This window comes from Globicephala melas, chromosome 4, assembly GCF_963455315.2.
Source record: "Globicephala melas chromosome 4, mGloMel1.2, whole genome shotgun sequence".
Taxonomy (NCBI): Eukaryota; Metazoa; Chordata; class Mammalia; order Artiodactyla; family Delphinidae; genus Globicephala; species Globicephala melas.
In genome coordinates, this window is record NC_083317.1 from 130,858,871 (window position 1) to 130,878,792 (window position 19,922).

Here is a 19,922-nt window from a genome sequence, read left to right on the forward strand (position 1 = left end):
GACAGTATGACCTTGAGGACAGGGCTGTGTGGGAGGCGGCCCTCCCACAGGCTGCAAGGGGCCTCAGGAGGGCAGGGGACCTCAGGGGGAGGGTCTCCCCCCCCCTCCCTCTACCCAGCCCTGTCTGAGCTGCTTGAATGCGCTGTCCTCTTGGACCTCCCCTTGGCTGGCCCAGTGGTGGTGCCGTCAGCTGACGGCTCCAGCTGTCACGCTGCTCTTTGCGGTGAGACGAGAGTGGCCAGGTAGGTGGGCTGTGCAGGCTCTTCATACCCAGGTTCCAGCACCTTCCACCCAGAGCAGTTGTTGAGGGTGGGGTGTGGGGTCAGGAAGTGCGTGGGGCGGCCCCTTTACGCAGCCAGCTCCTTTACGTGATGCCAGGGCAGCAGTGGGCGAGGGGCTCCTTTGTAAAGCTCCGCCTCAGGGCCCTAGGGACAAAGCATGGAGGCACCTTTCCTGCTGTTGGTGCTGCATAGTGTTGCCTGGGCTCTGCTCTGAGGGCTGGTTGGTCCCCTGCAGGCTGGTGAGCCCCACCCTGGAGCCCTGGGGCCATGGGTCAAGGTGGAGGCCTGGCTCAAGCTGGGGCCGGGGCAGGACACACCAGCCGTGGTGCTGATGCACACCTGCCTGCAGTAAAGGGTGCACACTGAGGCCGCGGGGAGGGTGAGCCGTTAGAGGCCTCTTAGCAGGGAGGCCAAGCTGACAGGTTCAGACAGGGTCTGAGCCATGTTGTCCTGGCAGCCATGGAAAGAATATGGGTGGTCTTGGGGAAGCTCTGAGGTAAGGAAGAGGAGGGCTTCTGCTCTGAGAAATGAGAAAAACCACCTAGAAGAGTGGGAAGAAATCATCCCCTTTTGATAACGAGGCTGTCATTCAGTCCAGGCCTCAGTTGGTGTGCTGGGCCCCAGGTGTCCTAACCCACCCATCCTTGCTTTGCTGAGCCCTCCGTTTGCCCAACCCGTGCCTGAATTCCCAGTTTCTGGCCTTGCAGGTTGGGTCAAGCACTGCCTGAGTAGGGAGAGGCCCTGCCTCCAGCCCATCCCAAGAAAAAGGTGCCTTGACTTGGCAAGGCTATTCCCGGAGCTCCGTGACATCTACAGTGGTGGCAATAATGACCCAGCAGAATCCTGAAACCCAGCATGACCCAAAGACGCTGAGGAGCGTCAGGGATAGGAGCTCAGTCCCTGGTCCGACCACCTTATCCTGGCGCTGCTCGGCTCTGGCCCTAGGCAAGGAGCTGTCAGCTCGTTTCCCCTTGTATAAAATGGGGGTGCATGAGTACCTGCTTCAGGGTTGGGGACTAACCAGGGTGGTCTTAAGGGCTTAGTACAGCATAGCTGCAAACACAGAAGTCCTGCAAGCTTCAGGTAGGCGGGTGTCCCGTCTCCTCTGGTTACTGCTGTCGTGTAAATCTGTGCCTGGCACAGCCTTGGGGTGTGCCTGACGCGCTCCGTAAATACAGGGTTCAGGTGTTGCCTGTTACGGTGACTGTGAGAAAGCTCAGAAAATATTGGCACTGGCCAGGACCCCACACCTAAAAGTTCCTCCTGCACAGTCCCGGGACACTACTTGTTCCTTTGGCATTTTCTCCTCCCACCTAGCAGTCGCCCTGCAAGCCACTGTGAAGCCACTGGCAGTGGCTGGCGCCCCAAGAAGGGGAACTTGGCAGAGAAGCCTTGCAGGGCTTTCTGATCTCTCAGCTCCTCCGTGAACCTCCTGTTCCTTTAGTGGCTTTTGGGGATTCCGCTGTCTCTCCTCCCTGCCTGCTCAGCTGCCCCAGGGGAGAGCCCGCTGGAGAAGAGGACCGTGTCCCTTTTGCCAAGGTGTGAGGTGCTGTGTGTCACCACAGAGGGGAGCTACCAGTGGGCCCTGCAGTACCTCTCTTCCCGAGGAGGAAGGAACTTTCCATTGTCTCTTGGAAAAGGAGGATGCCGTGCGCTCCCTGATTTCGTCCTCCTCCTGCTGGCTCGGGTTGCTCCACTTTTCACTCTGTGGTCGGTCCCCCCTCAGCAGTTCCCAGCCAGGCCTTTCTGTGGCCTCAGAGCCTCAGAGCTGATCCTCCAGGTGTGGGAAGCCCCGACTTCTCACCTTTGTGTGAGTTTGAGTGGAGATTTAAAGCAATTGGAAAGTACTTTACAGATTTAACTTTTGTTAGAAGCTCAAAGGGCAGTTTCCAGGTAAACTTACAAGAGATCCTGGGTGTATTACTGCTCACCCCAGAGATACTGAGAAGAGAAACGAGGCTATTCTGACACCACCGGGTGTACTGCAATTCAGTCCTGGCGCTACCCACTCTGAGCTGGTGTCAGGCTGCCCAGGTTTAAGGGCACAGTCCCCAGCTAGATTGCCACCCACCTCAGACGCAAGCTGTAAGTGGGGTCCCCAGGAGCAGTCGCACTTCTGACCAGCTGACTGCAAATCTGGGGGTGCCCACGACCCTCCTCAGGTTCCATAATTCACCAGAATAACTCACAGAACTCAGGAAAGCACTCTACTTACAATTACAGTTTTACTATGAAAGATACAAATCAGGAACAGCCCAATGAAAAGACGCGAAGGGTGAGGTCTGGGAGGCCTGGAACCGAGCAGTGTGTCTTCTCCCTGTGGAAGACAATTGCCCTTCCCTTACAAGTGCTGGCTGTTGGGAGAGGACTGCACTCACCTGGTGCACTACTGAGGCTTCCGAACTGGAAAAGGACCTTTCCCAGAGGAACCCCATTGGGTTGCCCTGCTCCATCCAGGCAGTGACCAGCCACCCTTCCAGGCCCAGCCTGTGGACATCCCGTCCAAGAATCGGGGAGAGGTGGAATGAGAGCTCTTGGGCGCTGGCTGTCTTGCGTTCCCTGCCAGAGTTATCTGTCTTCAGCAGCCCGGAGCACAAAGAGCTCTGAGCCAAGCTCAGCTGGTCCGGTCCCCCTCTGAGCCTCCCAGGGCCATGGCAGAGACTCGGTGGGACGGAGTAGCACTCCTTGCTGGGCCTGACCTAACAAATATTCCTATCGCCCTTCCTTCCCACCCAGATGCTCACAAATGCTGCAGCAGGCATTTCCGCCACAGCCAGGCCTCAGGGGACCTGCACAGGGTTAGGTCAGAAGCCAAACCCTGCAATTTGGGAAATTAGCAGCATTTATGGGATTCCCAAGAGACTTCCTGGTTCTTTTAGCCATACCAGTGGTTCTCCGTTGGAGGTGTTACTGCCCCTTAGAGGGCATTTGCAAATGTGCAGGGGAGTTCAGGCTTGTCACGGTGACGGGGGATCCTGAAGGCATTTACCCAGCAAGGTCCGGGGATGCTAAACATCCTGCGAGGAGCTGGACAGTCAGGCACACGTTATGAAAAATAGTCCTGCCCAAGAGAGACGCTGGGGAGTCATTTACTTCCCCTGCCCTCTGGTTCCTTGGAAAGCCACGTTCCTCATCAGTGCCCAGGCTGAAATAAAGGAGGATGTCCCCATCCTAGCCTGTGACCAAGGGCAAGGCAGTATTTCCAGGTGAGCGTGGGCCCATGTGACAGAAGCATCTTGTAATGCACACACTTGCTCTGATTCTTCAGGTATGGCTCTTGCATCAGTTGGGCTCTTATGGGTCAAGGAAGACTTGGATTTGGGTGGTAAGAGTTCACAGGGGGAGGCCTCCTCCTTGGTGCCTGGCAGGAACGCCACTGCAGCCCACCCAGTGTAGACTCGGCTGCCTCACCTCAATGTCCCTCTCTGGGGGTCCCACCTCCCACTTCTGTTTCTGCATCTCATCTTTTCCTCTGGGCTTTTTTGTTTCATTATCTGTTTTTGTCACATGAAATGTGTTTAGAGGAGCCTAGCTCGGATCACGGCTAAACCCCTCTCTTCTTGTTGTTTTACAGTCGGGAAGACGTCTCTGATCACGCGGTTCATGTATGACAGCTTCGACAACACGTACCAGGTGAGTTCCTGGGTCCCTGCCCCCCACCAAGCCCCGCAGTGTTTGCAGCCTTGACAGCCACCTGGACACCATGCCAGCCTCCCTCCCAGGGTTGCTGATGCTAGGATGAGAGTGGGGCATTCCTGGGACCTAGGGCATCCATCTTGCCTTGGAGGAGCTTCCCATCTGCACACTGGTCCCAGCCCGGTAAAGACCCTGGGCCCTTCTGAAGATGCAAACCTCAATAAGGGAAATGTTTCCAGTAGAGAAAGGACACCTTTCAGTCTGTGTTCTCTTGCCCCCCATGGCAGGTCTAAACCATGACAGTGTTTGGTTTCTCGGGGGCATCACCATGTGGAGGAGGATGGGCAAGAAGCAAAATGAGGGATGTGAAAGAGCAGTAGGAGAACTTGCTCCTCCAGCGTGGCTGTGTGCTGGACCTTCGTGAGTGCGTACACACAGACACACGCACACACACGCATACACACGCACACACGCCCACATACACACGCCCACACATACACGCGCACAGACGCCCACGCACACACGCACATGCACACACACCCACCCACACACACACACACAGTTGCTGGGACACTTCTTTCCCTGGAGAGGCTGGTGTGATGGGCCTGCACTGCTCTACATGGGCAGGAGGCTGGATAGAGTGACCTGTGTGCTCCTGGCTCTCAAGGGTGGTCTGGAATCAACCAGAGGAGGCTTCACGTAGCCTAAGGCTGAGCTCTTGAAGGTCAGTAACATTTCACTTTCCTGTCACCGCTGATGAGCAAATGAAGTGAATTTCCCCTGCAACTAAAGCTGTTATCACAAGGCACCAGACTTAATCATTTCAACTATTTTTAAGAAAAAATATATTGTTTTCTTCCTTAAGACAGACACAAATAATAATTCAATTTTCTAAGCCAGTGGGTTCTGTGAGATAGTAGTTCCAAGGGATGTTAGTAGGTGTTATTTGAGGGAAAAAAGGCAGGGAGAAGGGTTCGGGGCTTAGGGAACACTGGTGAACGAAAGTAAATCTACTTTTCTACTGCAGGACTTCTCAGGGCCTTTTACTACATCAGTGTATGGTTTTGATTTGCTGAAAGGGAGATGTAGTGTGCAGGATCTCCCAGATGTATTTGGTCATGGAATCCTTTCGTCATCGAGTCCTCAAAGGATAAATATTTATAGAACACACTGGGGACTGCTGTGCTAAGAGGTCTCCCACATCCTGGGACCTACAGAGCATGCAGAGCACAGCCCACTGCAGATTACGGTTCTGTGTCTACTCTTTAGTCTGTCTGTCTCACTCTGGACCAGCCAGCATCTTTGCCTCATACACAGCTCCTTTCTCTGCCTCCCTCTAAATCCCTACTTTTCCTCTGCTGTCATCTGAAATACCAGATAACTAGCGGACTTGGTAAGAATTGACTGAAGGGTAAGGACATGGGGCCCCGAGTGCCGTACACAGCCTTGGACATCTGCTCTGGGATGATTATCTCAGCCACACTTTGTCTTGCTTGGTACAGGCCAGGCTCTGTACCACGGCAGGCTTGCAGAGCCCTCTCCTCCCTGTAAGGGGAGTCCTACTGCGTCGCTTTGCATCCGAATCACAGCTCTAACTTCAGTTCTCAAGTCTGACTTGGTATTTGCATATTTGTGTGTGTATTCATGTGTGTGTGTGTCAGTGAATGATCTCACAGATATTGTTTTGATTATTTGATTTTTCAAATATTAAGTTACTTATAATACGTCTTGTTGATGTCCCATTGATAATAAGTGATGCCCTTGGCTGGCTGGTGTTCTTGGCAGTGGTGGGCAGTAGAGATGGCCTCAGAGCCTTTGCAGTGGTCTTCACTGGTGTGGATCAAAGCCTCAACTCCTCCCCATGTCGTTTGAGTCTCCAGTGTCACCTCCTGTGGCCCACTGCTTGTCCCATATCCCGTGGTCCAGCGGGCCTCCCTGCTTGCTGCTCCCCGCTCAGTGACATTGTCCCACTTCCATGCCTTGGCTCATGGTGTCACCTCTGCTGGAATGCCCTTCCCTCTTCTCTCCTCTGCTGTGGAAAATTCCTCTGACTCATCAAGGCTCAGAGCACATGTTTGTCTGTGGTCAGGACCCTCCTCATGCTCTGCACCCCTCCACGGCTCCATCTTCCCTAGCACACTGTCCTCGGGGCTCCTTTGCCCTCCCAGCCCTACAGGAACTCCTACTGCTCTGGCTGCCGGATGGGCTCTCAGCTTGGCTGAGGCCAGGACCCCTCGGATCCACCTCTGCATTCATGGGTCCAGAGCAGGGCCTGCCCACAGCTGGTGTCAGCTGGTGTCAGAATCCACCACAGTGGCTTCAAGAGGCCCTGTCTGCCTTGGTTTTTAGACTCCATCTGACTGAGTGGCCACAGTGGCCCAGTGTCGATGTCCAGCGTCCTGGCAAAAAGTGAAGAAAGCCCAAGTCCCTCCCCACTGTAGGCTCTTCTGACTTGCTTTTTGGCTGCAGGTAGAATTTCTCTCCCAATACCCTCTAAGATGGTAGTTAGGCTGGGAGGCTGGGGCTCCAGTTGTGTGCGCACACAGGCCCATTTTCATGAATTCTCTGGAGATGGAGAGGGGGAAATGTTACTTTTTCTTAACATGGTGGCAGAGGCACTTGGGAAGTAGACAAGATGCCCGAGGGCCCCGGGGGATGTTCCCAGTTGTGCCCCCCTACGCTGACCACTCCCCAGCACTGCCCACAAATACCCTGTGTACCAACCAGTACAGCCCAGCAGAGCGCCCCTGTCCCCGCCTTGATTGGCTGAGGTGCCCAGAAAGTTCCCAGGGCAGCTCCACCGCTCCACCCCTCCCATCCTTATGTGTGTCTCTGGCTCTGTCTCCCGCCCCCTCCCCTATTCACTTATTCTGACAACGGATGTTTGTCAAGTGCTTACTCTGTTTGCAGAGAAGTGGGAGAAAATGACCTGGCCACAGAATCTGGCCCTGCCCTGAGCCAGGCATGGAGGGTAGAGAGGGTTCAACCTCATCCTGGGTGGCAGCGAGTCCTCCCTCTGTCTGGGAATGAACATGCCCGAGGCCCCAAGGAGCTGGCATGAGGACCTGGGCACGCAGAGCGCGGTTCCCTGCCAGACCTCTCCAGGGTCCTGTCCGCCTGGCAGGCCCAGGGGAGATGCTGCCTTGTTGACCTATGGCCTTGGGAGCGGGTCTCCTGCCGCCTCCTGCCTGGCATTTCCCCTGCACACACGTGTACCTTGTTCTCCTCTTGACATGTGCATTCCCCAGCCTCTCACCACCCACCTGTCACCCCATCTAAATCCACTCACTTAAAGAAGCAAAAAGTCAAGACTTACAGCCTGGTGAGATTCATGTCTGCAACAATGCTCTTATATAAAATCCCAACTAAAAAATGTCTTTCAAAATGTACTAAGAAGAAACCCCTGGTACCTGCGCCATGATGAGATATGGCCCTCTCTGTGGGCCAGACTCCCTTTCCCCTCCCGGTGGCCAGTGAAACCCACCTGTGGGCCTGGCCCTTGGTCCACCTGTTTGAAACCTGCACTAGAACCAGAATGGGAGGTTTCAGCCCCCCAGGTGGTGGCTGTGGGTGAGAGGGGAGAATCTGGGAGCAGCCCTCTTCCTGGGGTTTCTCATGGGTCCCCCATCTTGGCTGCACGTTAGCAGTACCTACTGGGGGGATGACTGGAGATGCACAGGCTGGGTCAGGCATTAGCATTTTTAAATCTCAGAGGTGACCTGAGATGAACTGATAACCAAGGCTGGAGCCCCCGGCCTGTCCCTAGACCTCCCACCCAGCACAAGTTAGGAAAGCAGCCAGTGGGTCCCAGCCCGCTGGGGCTTACCTAGGTGCTCCTGGGAGTGTCTCTGGAGGACTGCACTGGAGCACTCCCTGGGTCCCACGGTGCCTCTGGGAAGGGGACAGCATGGCTGTGTCCACTGTGCCCTCACAGGCCGAGGGACTGCCTGAGTTGCTGTTAGTCCCTCAGTGATCTGGGGGCTTTCCTCTCTCCCTGCTAGCTGTGTATTAGTTTCCTGGGACTGCTATAGCAAATTGCCACAAACCAAGTGGCTGAAAACAACAGTTTATTCTCTCACAATTCCAGAGGTTAGAAGTCTGGAATCAGCAGAGCCACGCTCTCTCCAAAGGCCTGGGAGAGAATCCTTCCTACCACTTCCAGTCATTGGATTTAGGGCCCACCCTAAATCGTGGATGATTTTTCATCCTGAAACCCTTAACTAATTACATTCACAAAGACCCTCTTTCCAAATAAGGTCACATTCTGAGATTCCAGATGGACAGAATTTGGGAAGAGGACACTCTTCAACCCACTACACAGTGTCCCAGCACCTCCCAGTCTGATCCCATTGGGGACCCCTCCAGGCTCCAGGCCCCTCTGGCGCTTCACGTGCTACTGGCCCAGCATCTGACCCGGGGAAGCCATTTCCCCAGGAGCCTATCTGGCAGCAAGTCTTTTTGTTCTTACAGGGCTTTTCAGAATGATCAGATGTTTCTTTATGTAACATTTGTAAGTTGATTTAATAAAGTAAATAGGTTCACTGGGGCCTGGTCATTGACGCCATGGAGCTGCCCATCTGGCTGCTCAGCAGCCCCCAAACCAGCGCCTGCCCCACCCCGACAATTCACCCCTGCAGCACGGGTGGCCTTTCAGGGGAGCCGAGCTCCCGCTGGGTCTCACAGTAGCACATCCCAGGTGCTCAGGGAGGGGGCGTTTGTGATGACCTTGGTATGTGAGGGGTCGTCCGCGTGGGGCTGGACGCTTTGAAGTCTCTCTTTCTGGGGCAGCAAGCTCTGCTAATGCTTGTCCAACCAGACTCAGGAAGGTGGTCTGGAGGCTGCCAGGCTTGGGCAGCCAAGCCCCACACCTAAAGTGTCTCCACATCGCCTTCACTGGTGGGCCTGAAGTGGGCCACAGTGAGGAAGAAGGACCTGGGGATGGGTCAAGCCTGAATGTCCTCCTTGGACACCCAGCCTCACACTCATGGGCGCTGCTCTCTGATCCCCTCCCCTGCCGGGGCCAGGGAAAAGGAAAGGCCTGGGGACTTGGCGGTAGGTTGCTGATGGCACTGAGCACCTTTCTATCAGGGGGTCACTGTGAGGAGATGAGTGAGCCCACACAGAGCCCACAGCAGCCAAGACAGACCAGGAGCCAGGGTTCCCTCTGACAGGTGGGGAGGTGCCCGGGGCTCCACCTTGAAGAGGAGGTGCAGCCAGTCAGACGAGTGGATGGGTCGGCACGCAGGGTCCAGGGGAGATGGCTTTTGTGGCCACGGCATGGAGCACTTGGTCAGCAAGAGGCAGGAGGTTCAGAGGAGCCACATGGCGTGCTGCAAGGGCACCGGGCAAGGCAGCTGGCCCTTGGCCTACGGGGTGCATGGTGCAGCATCCGTCCCATTTGCCAGGGTGTGTGTGCACATCGTACTGTGCTGGGCACCCAGCTCTGAGGGCAAGGTCCGGTGGTGGGGTGGCCAGGCTGCAGCTCTGCAAGGACAGATCCTGGGCGGTGGGCGGGTAGAGGTGAGGGGGTGGGCCTCACGTGGCCGCCCTACCCCTCCCCGGGGAGCATGGTCTGCGGCTGGAGTGCTGACATGGGGCTGAGGCTCACGTCGTAACCAACACTGCTGTCCAGGTACTTCCCTGCTCATCCTCCCATTCTCTCATCCTACATTAATGCGTGAAGCTCATCAAGAGTGTTGTGGTCCTTGGGGGCGTGGAGCTTCAGACAAGGCAGGGATCAGTGGCTGTTCTAGTGGGTGTGGAAGACTTCCTGGAGGAGAGGGTGGGAGCTGAGTGGGAAGGGGCAGGGAGGATCTGATGCCACTGTGTGGGAGGGAGGATTAGTATGCTGAAGGAGAAGCCTTGGTGGGGGCCCCAGGTGCAATGATCCAGTGCTGCGCATGCGTGGGGGGCGGTGCCGGGGCGGGCTGTGCCCTTTTGGAGTGGAGGGTCCTAGCGGGCCTGTGGACGGGCTACTGGCTGAGCTGCCTTTTGACTTTCACGGCCTTAGGCACTTTTGCCTTCCAGGGCACTTTGCTCCTTCCTTCATTAAAAAGCTATATATATATATATATATATATATATATATATATATATATATATATACACACACAAATATATATAATGTATGTAAATTATATTTTATAACTGTATTGTTCTAAAGATGAAGACAATACAGGCTGGATTCATTATTATATGTCATTATTATTATATTCATTTTTTCTTTTGATTTTAAAAGAAATTAAAAGTTAAAAAGTTAAAAAAAAAACACAGGGCTTCCCTGGTGGCGCAGTGGTTGGGGGTCAGCCTGCCGATGCAGGGGACACGGGTGCGTGCCCCGGTCAGGGAGGATCCCACATGCCACGGAGCGGCTGGGCCCGTGAGCCGTGGCCGCTGAGCCTGCGCGTCTGGAGCCTGTGCTCCGCAACGGGAGAGGCCACAAAAGTGAGAGGCCCGCGTACCGCAAACAAAACAAAACAAAACAAAACACATTTTTCTGGGCCTCTAAAAGTACTGTGGGTTCCAGGGTCTGTGCCTGCTGTCCCAGTGGGTAAGTGGGCCTAGTTGATGAGGCTGTGGAGGCCCTAGGAACTCAGCGGGGCTTGGGCTTCTGGGGCAGGGAATGGAGAGAGCTATTGTGGTTCCTACGGTGGGCACCGATGGGATCAAAGACCCCAGAGTTTGCAGGAGACAGGCCTGTGGGTCCCGGCCAGGGCAGGGACGGCAGTTGCAGCAGGGCCCGCAGACTTGGATGCAGCTCTGTGAGTGGAAGGGCGGAGCATGGGAGGGAGGAACGTCACTGAGCAGTCATGCAGGGCTGCGTGGGATGTGAGTGAGGGGCCTGGGCTAAGCCTGGGCCTAGACACACAGGACAGTGGGAGGGGCGAGTGGACAGAGTAGGCCTATGGGGTGCAGAAGAGGGAGAGGAGTGGGCCCTGGGTTTCTGTCCAGACACCCCAGAAGAATATCGGTGCCGTCAACACAAAACAAAATGAAAAGTTGAGTGGGAAGTGATAGTGGAACAGTCAAGTGAAGATGTTTGAAAATGGCTGTTATGTGGGTGGGCCCAGGAGACGCTGGAAGGATCTGGATTCCTGAAGTCCCAAGAGCTACTGAGTTTTCTGGGTCAGACTGTAGAGAGCAGGTGGAGGGCCAGGAGGAGGGGCCTTTCCCCATAGAATCCAAGATGCCACGTATCCCCAGGTGGTGTCCAGGTAACCACCCGGCACCTGGAGAGACAGGGGCAGAATCTTCCACCCCTGTCGAGGTGGTCAGAGTGGGGTCACACAGAGGAGAAAGAGTCAGCACATCCTCTTATATCAGCTCTTTTTTTCTCCTCCAAAACAATGCTGCATGCAGAGGCCTGGGTTCAAATCCCACCTCTGTCACTTAGCTGAGAGATTCTGGGCCAGCATCCCAGTTTCTTAGTATTGCATTTTTTAACCTGGAAATTATTTGGATGGCATTTAACCCCTGCATCACCTAGACCAGTGGCCTCAAACTTTAGCAGTAGGGATGTGGTTAATTTGTATTTAAACCATAGCTCATGGAGGTCTTAAAGCCTGGATGATGGAAAATTATAGGCCAGAAATACTGTTGATACAAATGTGCATTACCATGCTCTATATAGAGAGCGAAGCAAACCAACAACTCCACAACAAACTAAGTTGGTAATGATGAAGTGAAGCTAACAATAACTTACTAACATAGTGTTTTCATGGGAAACTGTGGGCCTCCCAACCATGCTTGCCTGTGCAGAGCTCTGGCACTCTGCCAGATGCTGCCAGGGCCCCAGACTTCTGGCAGAACACTGGACTCCATCTTTGGTTAGCTCTAGCAACATGATGATTTTATCATATTAATGCAGTAGAGTTCCACCTTTTGCAAACATTAGGTTCTGTGGTCAAAATGTGAGGTGACACTCTTATATAGTGAAATGCCCCTGAATGCCAGGCAGGCAGCTTGGCAAGATGACCTTGCCCTCAGACACCCACTTGGGCACCACCAGTCACCCAGGTGCTCCTTTTGGACGTTTACCTGGGACTGGTCTGAGGGCAGACTTGCTGTAACATCTTTTCTTTCCCTCCCTCCTCTCCCCTGCGCTTCTCTCGCTCTTTTGTCAAGCATATTGCAAATTAGGTATGAAGTCAGCCTATAGTAGAGAAACCTGACTAACCTGGCTTAAACAAGGAAGGGCTTTGGTTTTTCAGGTGCGAGAAGTCACGGTAGGACTTGAGGTGGCCCAGCTGCCCAATGATGCCATCAGGCAGGCCCCAGACCCCTGCTGTCAGTCTATTCTGCCTTCTTGTTCTGTGGGTTATCTTCATGCAGCCTGGCTCCATAGGTCACCTCTGCATTCAAGGCAGATAAAGATAGCAAGAGCTTCCCTAGAATCCCCTCCCCCTCCAGCAGACTGCAGCTTATGTCGTATTGGCGAGAACTGAGTCACATGATCACCATTATCCTTTAGAGAGGCTGGGAAAGCAGCATTTCACTTTTACTTCCAGGCTGGCAGGGGAGTAGGAGGTTGCCAGTTGGTATTGGGGGAGTCCAATAGCACCTGCTAGCGTTCATAAGTGAAGTGGCCCCATCGTGCGACTCTGACCCAGGTTTTAGTAATCCTTCCTAATTCGCTTCATAGGTTACTCATAGACAGCGCTTAGATGCCCTCAAAAGTCCATCCCCCAGAACATCTTTCTCCCTAAGAGATGAGGAGAGGACTGATGCATTGCATCCATTTGTGAGCCTGTGGGAGACCTCTCAGGGAGCTTCAGGCCACACATCCCTGGGCATTTGTGTGGCTTCTGGAAGGATTGACTAATTTTGATGACATTTCACCCCTTGTTTAAAGTTGTAAGGTGCATATTGTTTGGTTGATGTTTCAGAGCACAGTCAGGAAATAAAAGATCAATTGATAAATATTTGTATTGGGTGGTGACTGGCATAAGCCACTCCCCATTGGGAGGAAAGTGGCCACAGGGACTGTGTAGACTTTGAGACTGAGGTGTCTGAAAGAATCCTGGTACCTGCGCTGTGGCCTCCCAGCCAGCCGCCCCTCCTCCGCAGCACTTGGTTGAGCTGCTGGCAAGGCCAGACCGTGCCCAGCGTGTTTCCCAGAGGCTGCTGTCTCCTTCCCCCACAGCATCCACTTGCTGGTCTGAATCCGTAAGTTTTGCCAGCTTCATTTTGCATGCTTATTTGCATGTCTTTACCGATACTCTCATCTGATGGTTGGTGGTGCAGAGCACAAACAGCAGCTTCATTGTCAAGGGCTTGTCATGCCCAGCTGCTTTCTGCCACTTGGGGATGCTTCCCCAGCCACGGGCCAAGGCCTGGCCAAGGCTAAAAGAAGACACAAATACATTCCTTTTCATGATCTCTCTTCCAGAGAAGAGAATCTTGAGTCAATTCATGCAAATTACCATGCAAATTTCCACAGCACACTTTATTACTGTGTCTTGTCAGAATGTGGATGCAAAATTACATTTCATAATAAATGCACGTAGCAAAAACGATTTCAACAAGTGCCTCAGGAAACATCTCTTTCCTCGGACATATGCTGGGCCAATGGGAGCTTTCGTGTAGAGGGAGGCGTGTAACGCACCATCATTCTGAACTGTGTGTCTGAGCCCCTGTTAACACTGGTTAATACCACATTCAGAAGGAGATAAATGTGGACGCAGCTATGAAATCTGTCCTTGTTAAGGTTCCACCTGTTTTGTATAAAACGAAGTGCCTGCCATTTTTCATAAGCAGTACAGTTGGCAAGTACAGCAATATTAAAGGAATAAATAAGCATTGCCAGGTTTGGGGTGATCTAACCACAGCAGGATGCAGTCCAGCCTCCTCGGAGGGGCATCGAGCCCATCGAGCCCAGGAGGCTCACCCAGCACAGTCGAGGAGGGAAGGAGAGGATCGTGGGGGTCATGTACTGGTAGGAGAGTCTCAGAGTCAAACCTGCTGCTCGTGTTGTCTTGATACCCTCTTTACATCCTTGTGGAAAAGTTTCCAGCAAGAATAATTTACTGCATACCTCATAAGAGGATACGGAATACAGAAAATGAATGCTGTGGCCAAGACTCCATGGTTCGTTTGGAACCCACCTCTTTGAGGGCCAGCCTTTCCTGAAGCTCTGGGAACACTCATTTATTGGGATGTGAATACAGATTACAAGCACAAAGGTTCCCAGGACCAAGTTTCTACAGCATCTTTTGGAAATCCCTCAGTCAGTTGGTCAGTCCTCATTTTGTTTGCACAGAGTACCTTCATGCAGTCTAACTCATTTGATCCAAGAGTCCTTGAAGGAAGCTGTGATTATCCCCATTTTAGAGATAAGAAGCTGAGGGCCAGAGAGGCTGTCATTTTTCCAGGATACTCCCAACACAGTGTTCTTCCAAGCCCATTATACAGCATTCAGAGCCTGCCAAGGCACTGGCAGAGGTCCCTGAAGACGGACCAGGGCCCTCTGGGCACATGACCCCACCCAGGTCCATTTGGGTGGGGCACTCTGCTAGCTGCATGCCAGATCCTCTAGGCCTGGCCATGCACTGCTCTAGGAGGCACTGACAGGGAGCCTAGGGTTGCTGGCAGAAATCTGTCCCCCTCCCCCATGGAGGCTCCTGGTCACCTCAGCCTCTTAGCCTCCTGGCCTCACCAGGGCTGTGTGCATACATTGATCTGGGCTTTACCTTCAAAGGAGAAATGACTCCCTCCCTACCACACACTCATACCCACACAAGCCTCTTACACCTACTACCTTCCACATGCAGATACACAGTTGCATACACACTCGTGTATCTCCATTCATCACGTGTCTACTCACATACACTCATAACCACATTCCCATCAATACACTCACACACTGTATGACCTGTGCTGACCTTTGAGAGGGAATGGAGGTTGTGGCCTACGTGGGTAGCTAGTTGTTCTTTTTGTCTGGTGTCCCCATATTATCCTTTCAGATAATTTCTATTGATCTGTTTTCAAGTTCACTGTTTCATCTGTCATTTGCTGTCTTCTGTTAAGCATTTAAAAATTTCAGATATTGTATTTTTAGTTCTAAATTTATATTTGCTTCTTTATAGTTTCTCTGCGGAGATGCACAGATTAAAATCTGTGTCTTCATTGTGAGCATGTTTTCTTTATATGTTTGAGCATAATTGTATTAGCTGCCGAAAAATGCTTGCTACTTTCAACATCTGGGTCACCTCGGGGCTGGTCTCCATTTATTATTTTTTTTCTTAAATACGGCTTTTAGTTCATATGTATAGTAATTTTGAGTTGTATACTACACATTGTGATCAAGACTATGGACTCTGCTTGTTCCTTTGGAATAGTACCTGTTGAACCCAAATTCTCAATTCTCTCCCCTGTGGTAGGCAGCAACTTAAAGTTCTGTTCAGCTTTGTTTGTTTGGTTTTCAGTCTTAGGCTACTTGTGGTCTCTTTGGGCCAGAGATTTGGGTAGCATTTACATGCAGAATTTGGGATTTCTCATCTCCAGGATTTTCCACATGTTCCAGCTGCTGTGATAGTTTTATGATCTGCCCTCTCATTTTTAACCAGTAAGACTATGGGTTTCTTGCCAAGTTGTAGCTACCCCTCAGCTCCAGCCGGGGCTGCCTTTAGGTGAATGAACAGTCGTAAAAACAGGAGCCTTGCCCAGGGCCATTCTCTTCTTTTAAGTGTTGACTCCCCTCTAGATTCTACCTGCTTTTGTCACTTTCTAGTGCCTTCAGTTAGTTGTTTTTTACATTCTGCTCAGAATTTATAATTGTAATCTGTAAGAGGGTTGGTTCTGATTACCAAAATCGGAACACCCCCATTCCCTCCATCTGGGATTTACTCCCCGTACTTCCCATCCTCTACTATTTCCCCATCTTCACCTGCTGGTAAGTTAGTATTCACTCAAGGACTGGCGTAGTTGCCCTGCCTTTCCTCAAGAAATCAATCAGAAGCAAGGTCCGCCTCCTCTTAGAGACCCTCTAACTACAATAGTCCTACCCATCTGTCAGGGACCATAGTTCTGTGTGCTAATCTTAGCGCCTCCACAAGTTTGGAAGTTCAAGGCTGAATCGTGAACTGTGAATAGGTGTTAGCCATATGGAGGAGCATTCCACGGGAGGGAACAACTCCTTATAGGCTGGGACCAGGGCTTATTTTGGTCTAACACATAGTAAACACTCAAGAGTGAATAAGTGAATGAGTGCTACTTACTTACACCATATGCCAGAAAGGAGCTGCCCAGGAAAGACCGTGACCACCTTCTCCCTGCAGATCTGGCCTGTCTGGGAGCAATGGGCTCCAGCTGGCAGTAGTGTAGGGCCAACTGCTTATGCCTCGTGTCTGGAAAAATAAATGACGCCAAGGAGCTAGAAAATTTCTGGTAACCAAGGCCATCTTAAAAGTTCTTGTTTCTGTTCTGCCCTTAGAGAGCTGACTCTTGTTGTTGTTGTTAAAATGCAAATGAACTTCCTCTTAATGTGGACTCTGCCGAGCTGTTATGGCTAATGACCATAGATTCTGACAGGAGGGAGCCAGAAAGGATGTGACCCACACACACACACTCAGTGACAGCTTCAGAAATGAAGGGACTTCAGGAAGCAGAGGGAATACAGCTCAACAGTCAGGAGCAGGGGCTTTGCAGTCAGGGAGACCTGGGTTCTAATCCTGCCTCTGCCACCCCCACCTGTACGACCTAAGTTCAGAGTGAGCCTTGGTTTTTTCATCCGTGATTAGCCCCTTCTGCAGGCATGGGCATCTCCCTGTCTCTCACCCCAGGCAAGGAATCTGCCCCTCCTCCTGGATACCGCAGACTCCTCAGACCAATTACAGCAGGAGCTCAGAATCTACGCAGTTGTTTGCAAACTTTACTGCACAAATGAGTTATCTGAGGGCTTGTCTGGAATTCTGATTCCCAGACTGACACCCCAGAGATTGTGATTCTGTCTGTCTGGGCTGGGCTCAGCAATCTGCATACTTAACAAGCTTCTGATGTGATTCTGAAGCAAGTGGTCCATGCACTACGTGTTGAGAATTACCACATCACTGGCCACTGGGAGAGACTGACTAGTATGAGATCTTTCCAGTTTAGAAAGGAAACTGTTAAATGAGGGGCCCTGAGGCCAACCTGAGGGCTCAGAAGATGACTGGATTCAGCAGAGGAGCTGAATCTTGATCTCTGATTAGGTTTTAACCATGTGGAAGAGCGTTAGAAAAGGCACAGAAACACAAAGTGACTTGTGCGTGTAGAGTCCTGACCACAGTATTATTACTAAAGTATGAAGTGCAAGCTGGGAAAGAGGGGAACGAGGTCAAAGGAAGCGACGGGCAGACCCTTTGCAGGCCAAGCTGGAGTGTTCGGATTGTTTCCTGGGGGCAGTAGGGAGTGATATGATCAGATTTATGTTTTAGAAAGATAACACTGGTGCTGGTGAGAGATTATTTATCCAGGGAGAACCTCAGGGCAGAGAGACCAGTCAGGAAGCTGTTAGGCTGTTCAGGTAAAAGAAGTTGGAGGACTGAACTGGGGCAGTTCTGGTGGGGATGGAGAGAAGCAGACAGGTGAAAACACTCAGGACGCAAAGTATCAGCTCAGTGATTCCTCTGCTGTGAGGGGGTGGACGAGAGAGCAACGGAAGAGGAGGAACTCAGGAGGGCTTCTGGAGGCTTGGGCACCCATGGAGGTGGAGGTGCCATTCATCGAGATGGGGAAAGTAGAAGATGTAAGTCTGGAGGGGGATGAGGGGCTCCGGGTGGGACACATATGTTTAGTGAGAGGTCTAGAGGACACGTGGATGGACATGTCCAGTAAGCGGTCAGATACCTGGATCTGGGGCTCAGGACAGAGGTGAGGCCTGGAATGTAGGTTGGGAAGCCAGCAGCACATCCTTTTTGAAGCTGTGACAGTAAATGAGGTCCCCTGACACAGTAGGGAACACCAACATTTTAGGGACAGAGAAAGGAAGAGGATCCTGTAAGAGGCCAATAAGGGACAGCAGTTAGAGAGGCAGGGAGAGCCAGAAACAAGTCACGTCATGAAAACGAAGGAAGAGTGTCAAGGAAGAGATTGGTCCACAGGGTCAAGTACATCTAGTAGAGTCTGGCCTATAGAGTGTCCTTACAATTTGCAGATGAATGGCCATGGCGACCACAGCCAGAGCAGCCTCAGTGGGCAGAGGGGCAGGAGTCAGACCACTGAGCAGTGGGTGAGAAGAGAGGAAGTGGGGACAGCTGGTTTGGGTCCTTTTCCAAGAAGCATACCAAGGGAATGGAGGTGAGAGATTGGCAGAGAGCTGGAGAGCCACTTAGTGACAGGGAAGGTTTTTTTTTTTAAGGATGCAAGAATTTTAAGAATGTTTCTTGGATGAAAGGAAAGAGTGAGTAGAGAATGAGGGGTTGAGAAAAGAGAAAAGAACCTTGATGGCTGAGAGGCTCAGGGCCAAGAGAACCCCAAGGAGAGGCTTGCTTTGACAGAAGGAGCAAATGCTCAGAGCCTGGAGGGATGGAGATACGGCTGGACACACATAGACAACTTTGCAAATATCTTTGTATTCTGGCTCTGCCATTTCCAGCTGTTGACACTGAGCAAGTAATTTAGCATCTCTTATACAGTTGACCCTTGAACAAGGTGGGTCTAAACTGGGCTGGTCCACTTATATGCAGTTGTTTCAGTAGTAAGTACTACAGTACTACACCATCTGCAGTTGGTTGAACGGAGGAACCGAAGTGCGATACTGAGGACTGACTGTAAGTTATACACGGGTTTTCCACTGTGTGGATGGCCGGCACCCCTAACCCACACGTTGCTCAGGGATCAACTTTACTCAGTCTTCTTAGCAGAAACGTATAAATACTAAAGAGCATAACTCATGGCACAGGTTATCAGGATTAAGTTAAGTAATGCATATTAAGTTCTTACCTGGCACATGATGAGCACTCAGATGTTTAGTCATTGTTACTGTAGTTATCATCGTTGTTATATTAGAGGGTAAAAGCAAGGAATTGAAGTGGTTTGTACTTGATGTGGTAAAGTAGATTTGAGGCCATCTTCTGAGAGTGAGTCTCGTGGAGGATGAAGCAGGGACAAAACAGGAGGATGTTAGGAATTGTTACTGATGTGGATGGAAACAGGAGGTGGTCGAGGACAAGTCACATGTTTTTATATATCACAGACTTACCATTTCTGGTGCTCCTATATTCCTTCTTTAAAGATCCAAACTTCCATCTGTAAAATTTCCCTTCAGCCTAAAGTGTTCATTTCCTGTAATGAGGGCTCACTGGTGACAAATGATCACAGTTTTCCCTTATCTGAAAATGTTTTTGTTTTGCTCTCAGTGTTGAAGGAAATTTTCACTGGCTTTAGGATTCTAGGCTTACATGATGGGGATGATGGTGGTTTGTTTCTTTTAGAATTTTAAAGATTTTGCTCCATTGTCTTCTGTTCTCAATTGTTTCTGAAGGGAAATCACCATCATTCCTGTCATTGTTTCCTTGTATGTATTGTGTCTTTCTGTTTCCTAGCTGCTGTTAAGGTTTTCTCTTTATCTTTAGTTTTCAGCAATTTGACTATGACTTGTGTGGGTGTAGTTTCCTTTGTATCCTGTTTTAGGTTCACTGAGCTTCTTGAAGCTGTGGGTTGATGTTTCTAATCAAATTGAGAAAATATCTGACCATTAGTTTTTGTTTGCTTGTTTGTTTTTACTCTTTCTGAAACCCCATCTACATGTATATCAGGTCTTTATATTGCCCTAGAAGTTCCTGAAGTTCTGTTCATTTTTATTCTATCTTTTAAAAATCTGTGCTTCAGTTTGAACAACTTCTTTTGGACTGTCTTCAAGTTTACTGCCCTTTCCTCTGAAGTGTCCTAGCTGCTGTTATTCAAATCCAAGGCATTTTTATTTCAGGTATTGTGCTTTTTTGTGTTAAGATTTCTGGGTTTTGTTTTAGTCTCCATATATCTCTTGAAATTCACCCATAGTATTCATCTTTTTCCTTTATATTTTTC

The 19,922-nt window shown here is 51.1% G+C and overlaps 1 protein-coding gene across 1 annotated transcript in view; it reads left to right on the forward strand.

The window, feature by feature from the left end:
* RAB6B (RAB6B, member RAS oncogene family) overlaps positions 1-19,922 on the forward strand; it is a 58,657-nt gene that overhangs the window by 22,219 nt on the left and 16,516 nt on the right. The window contains exon 2 of the mRNA XM_030873451.2: positions 3,856-3,914. Coding sequence (XP_030729311.1) covers positions 3,856-3,914 — 59 coding nt within the window. The remainder of the gene's footprint in view (positions 1-3,855; positions 3,915-19,922) is intronic.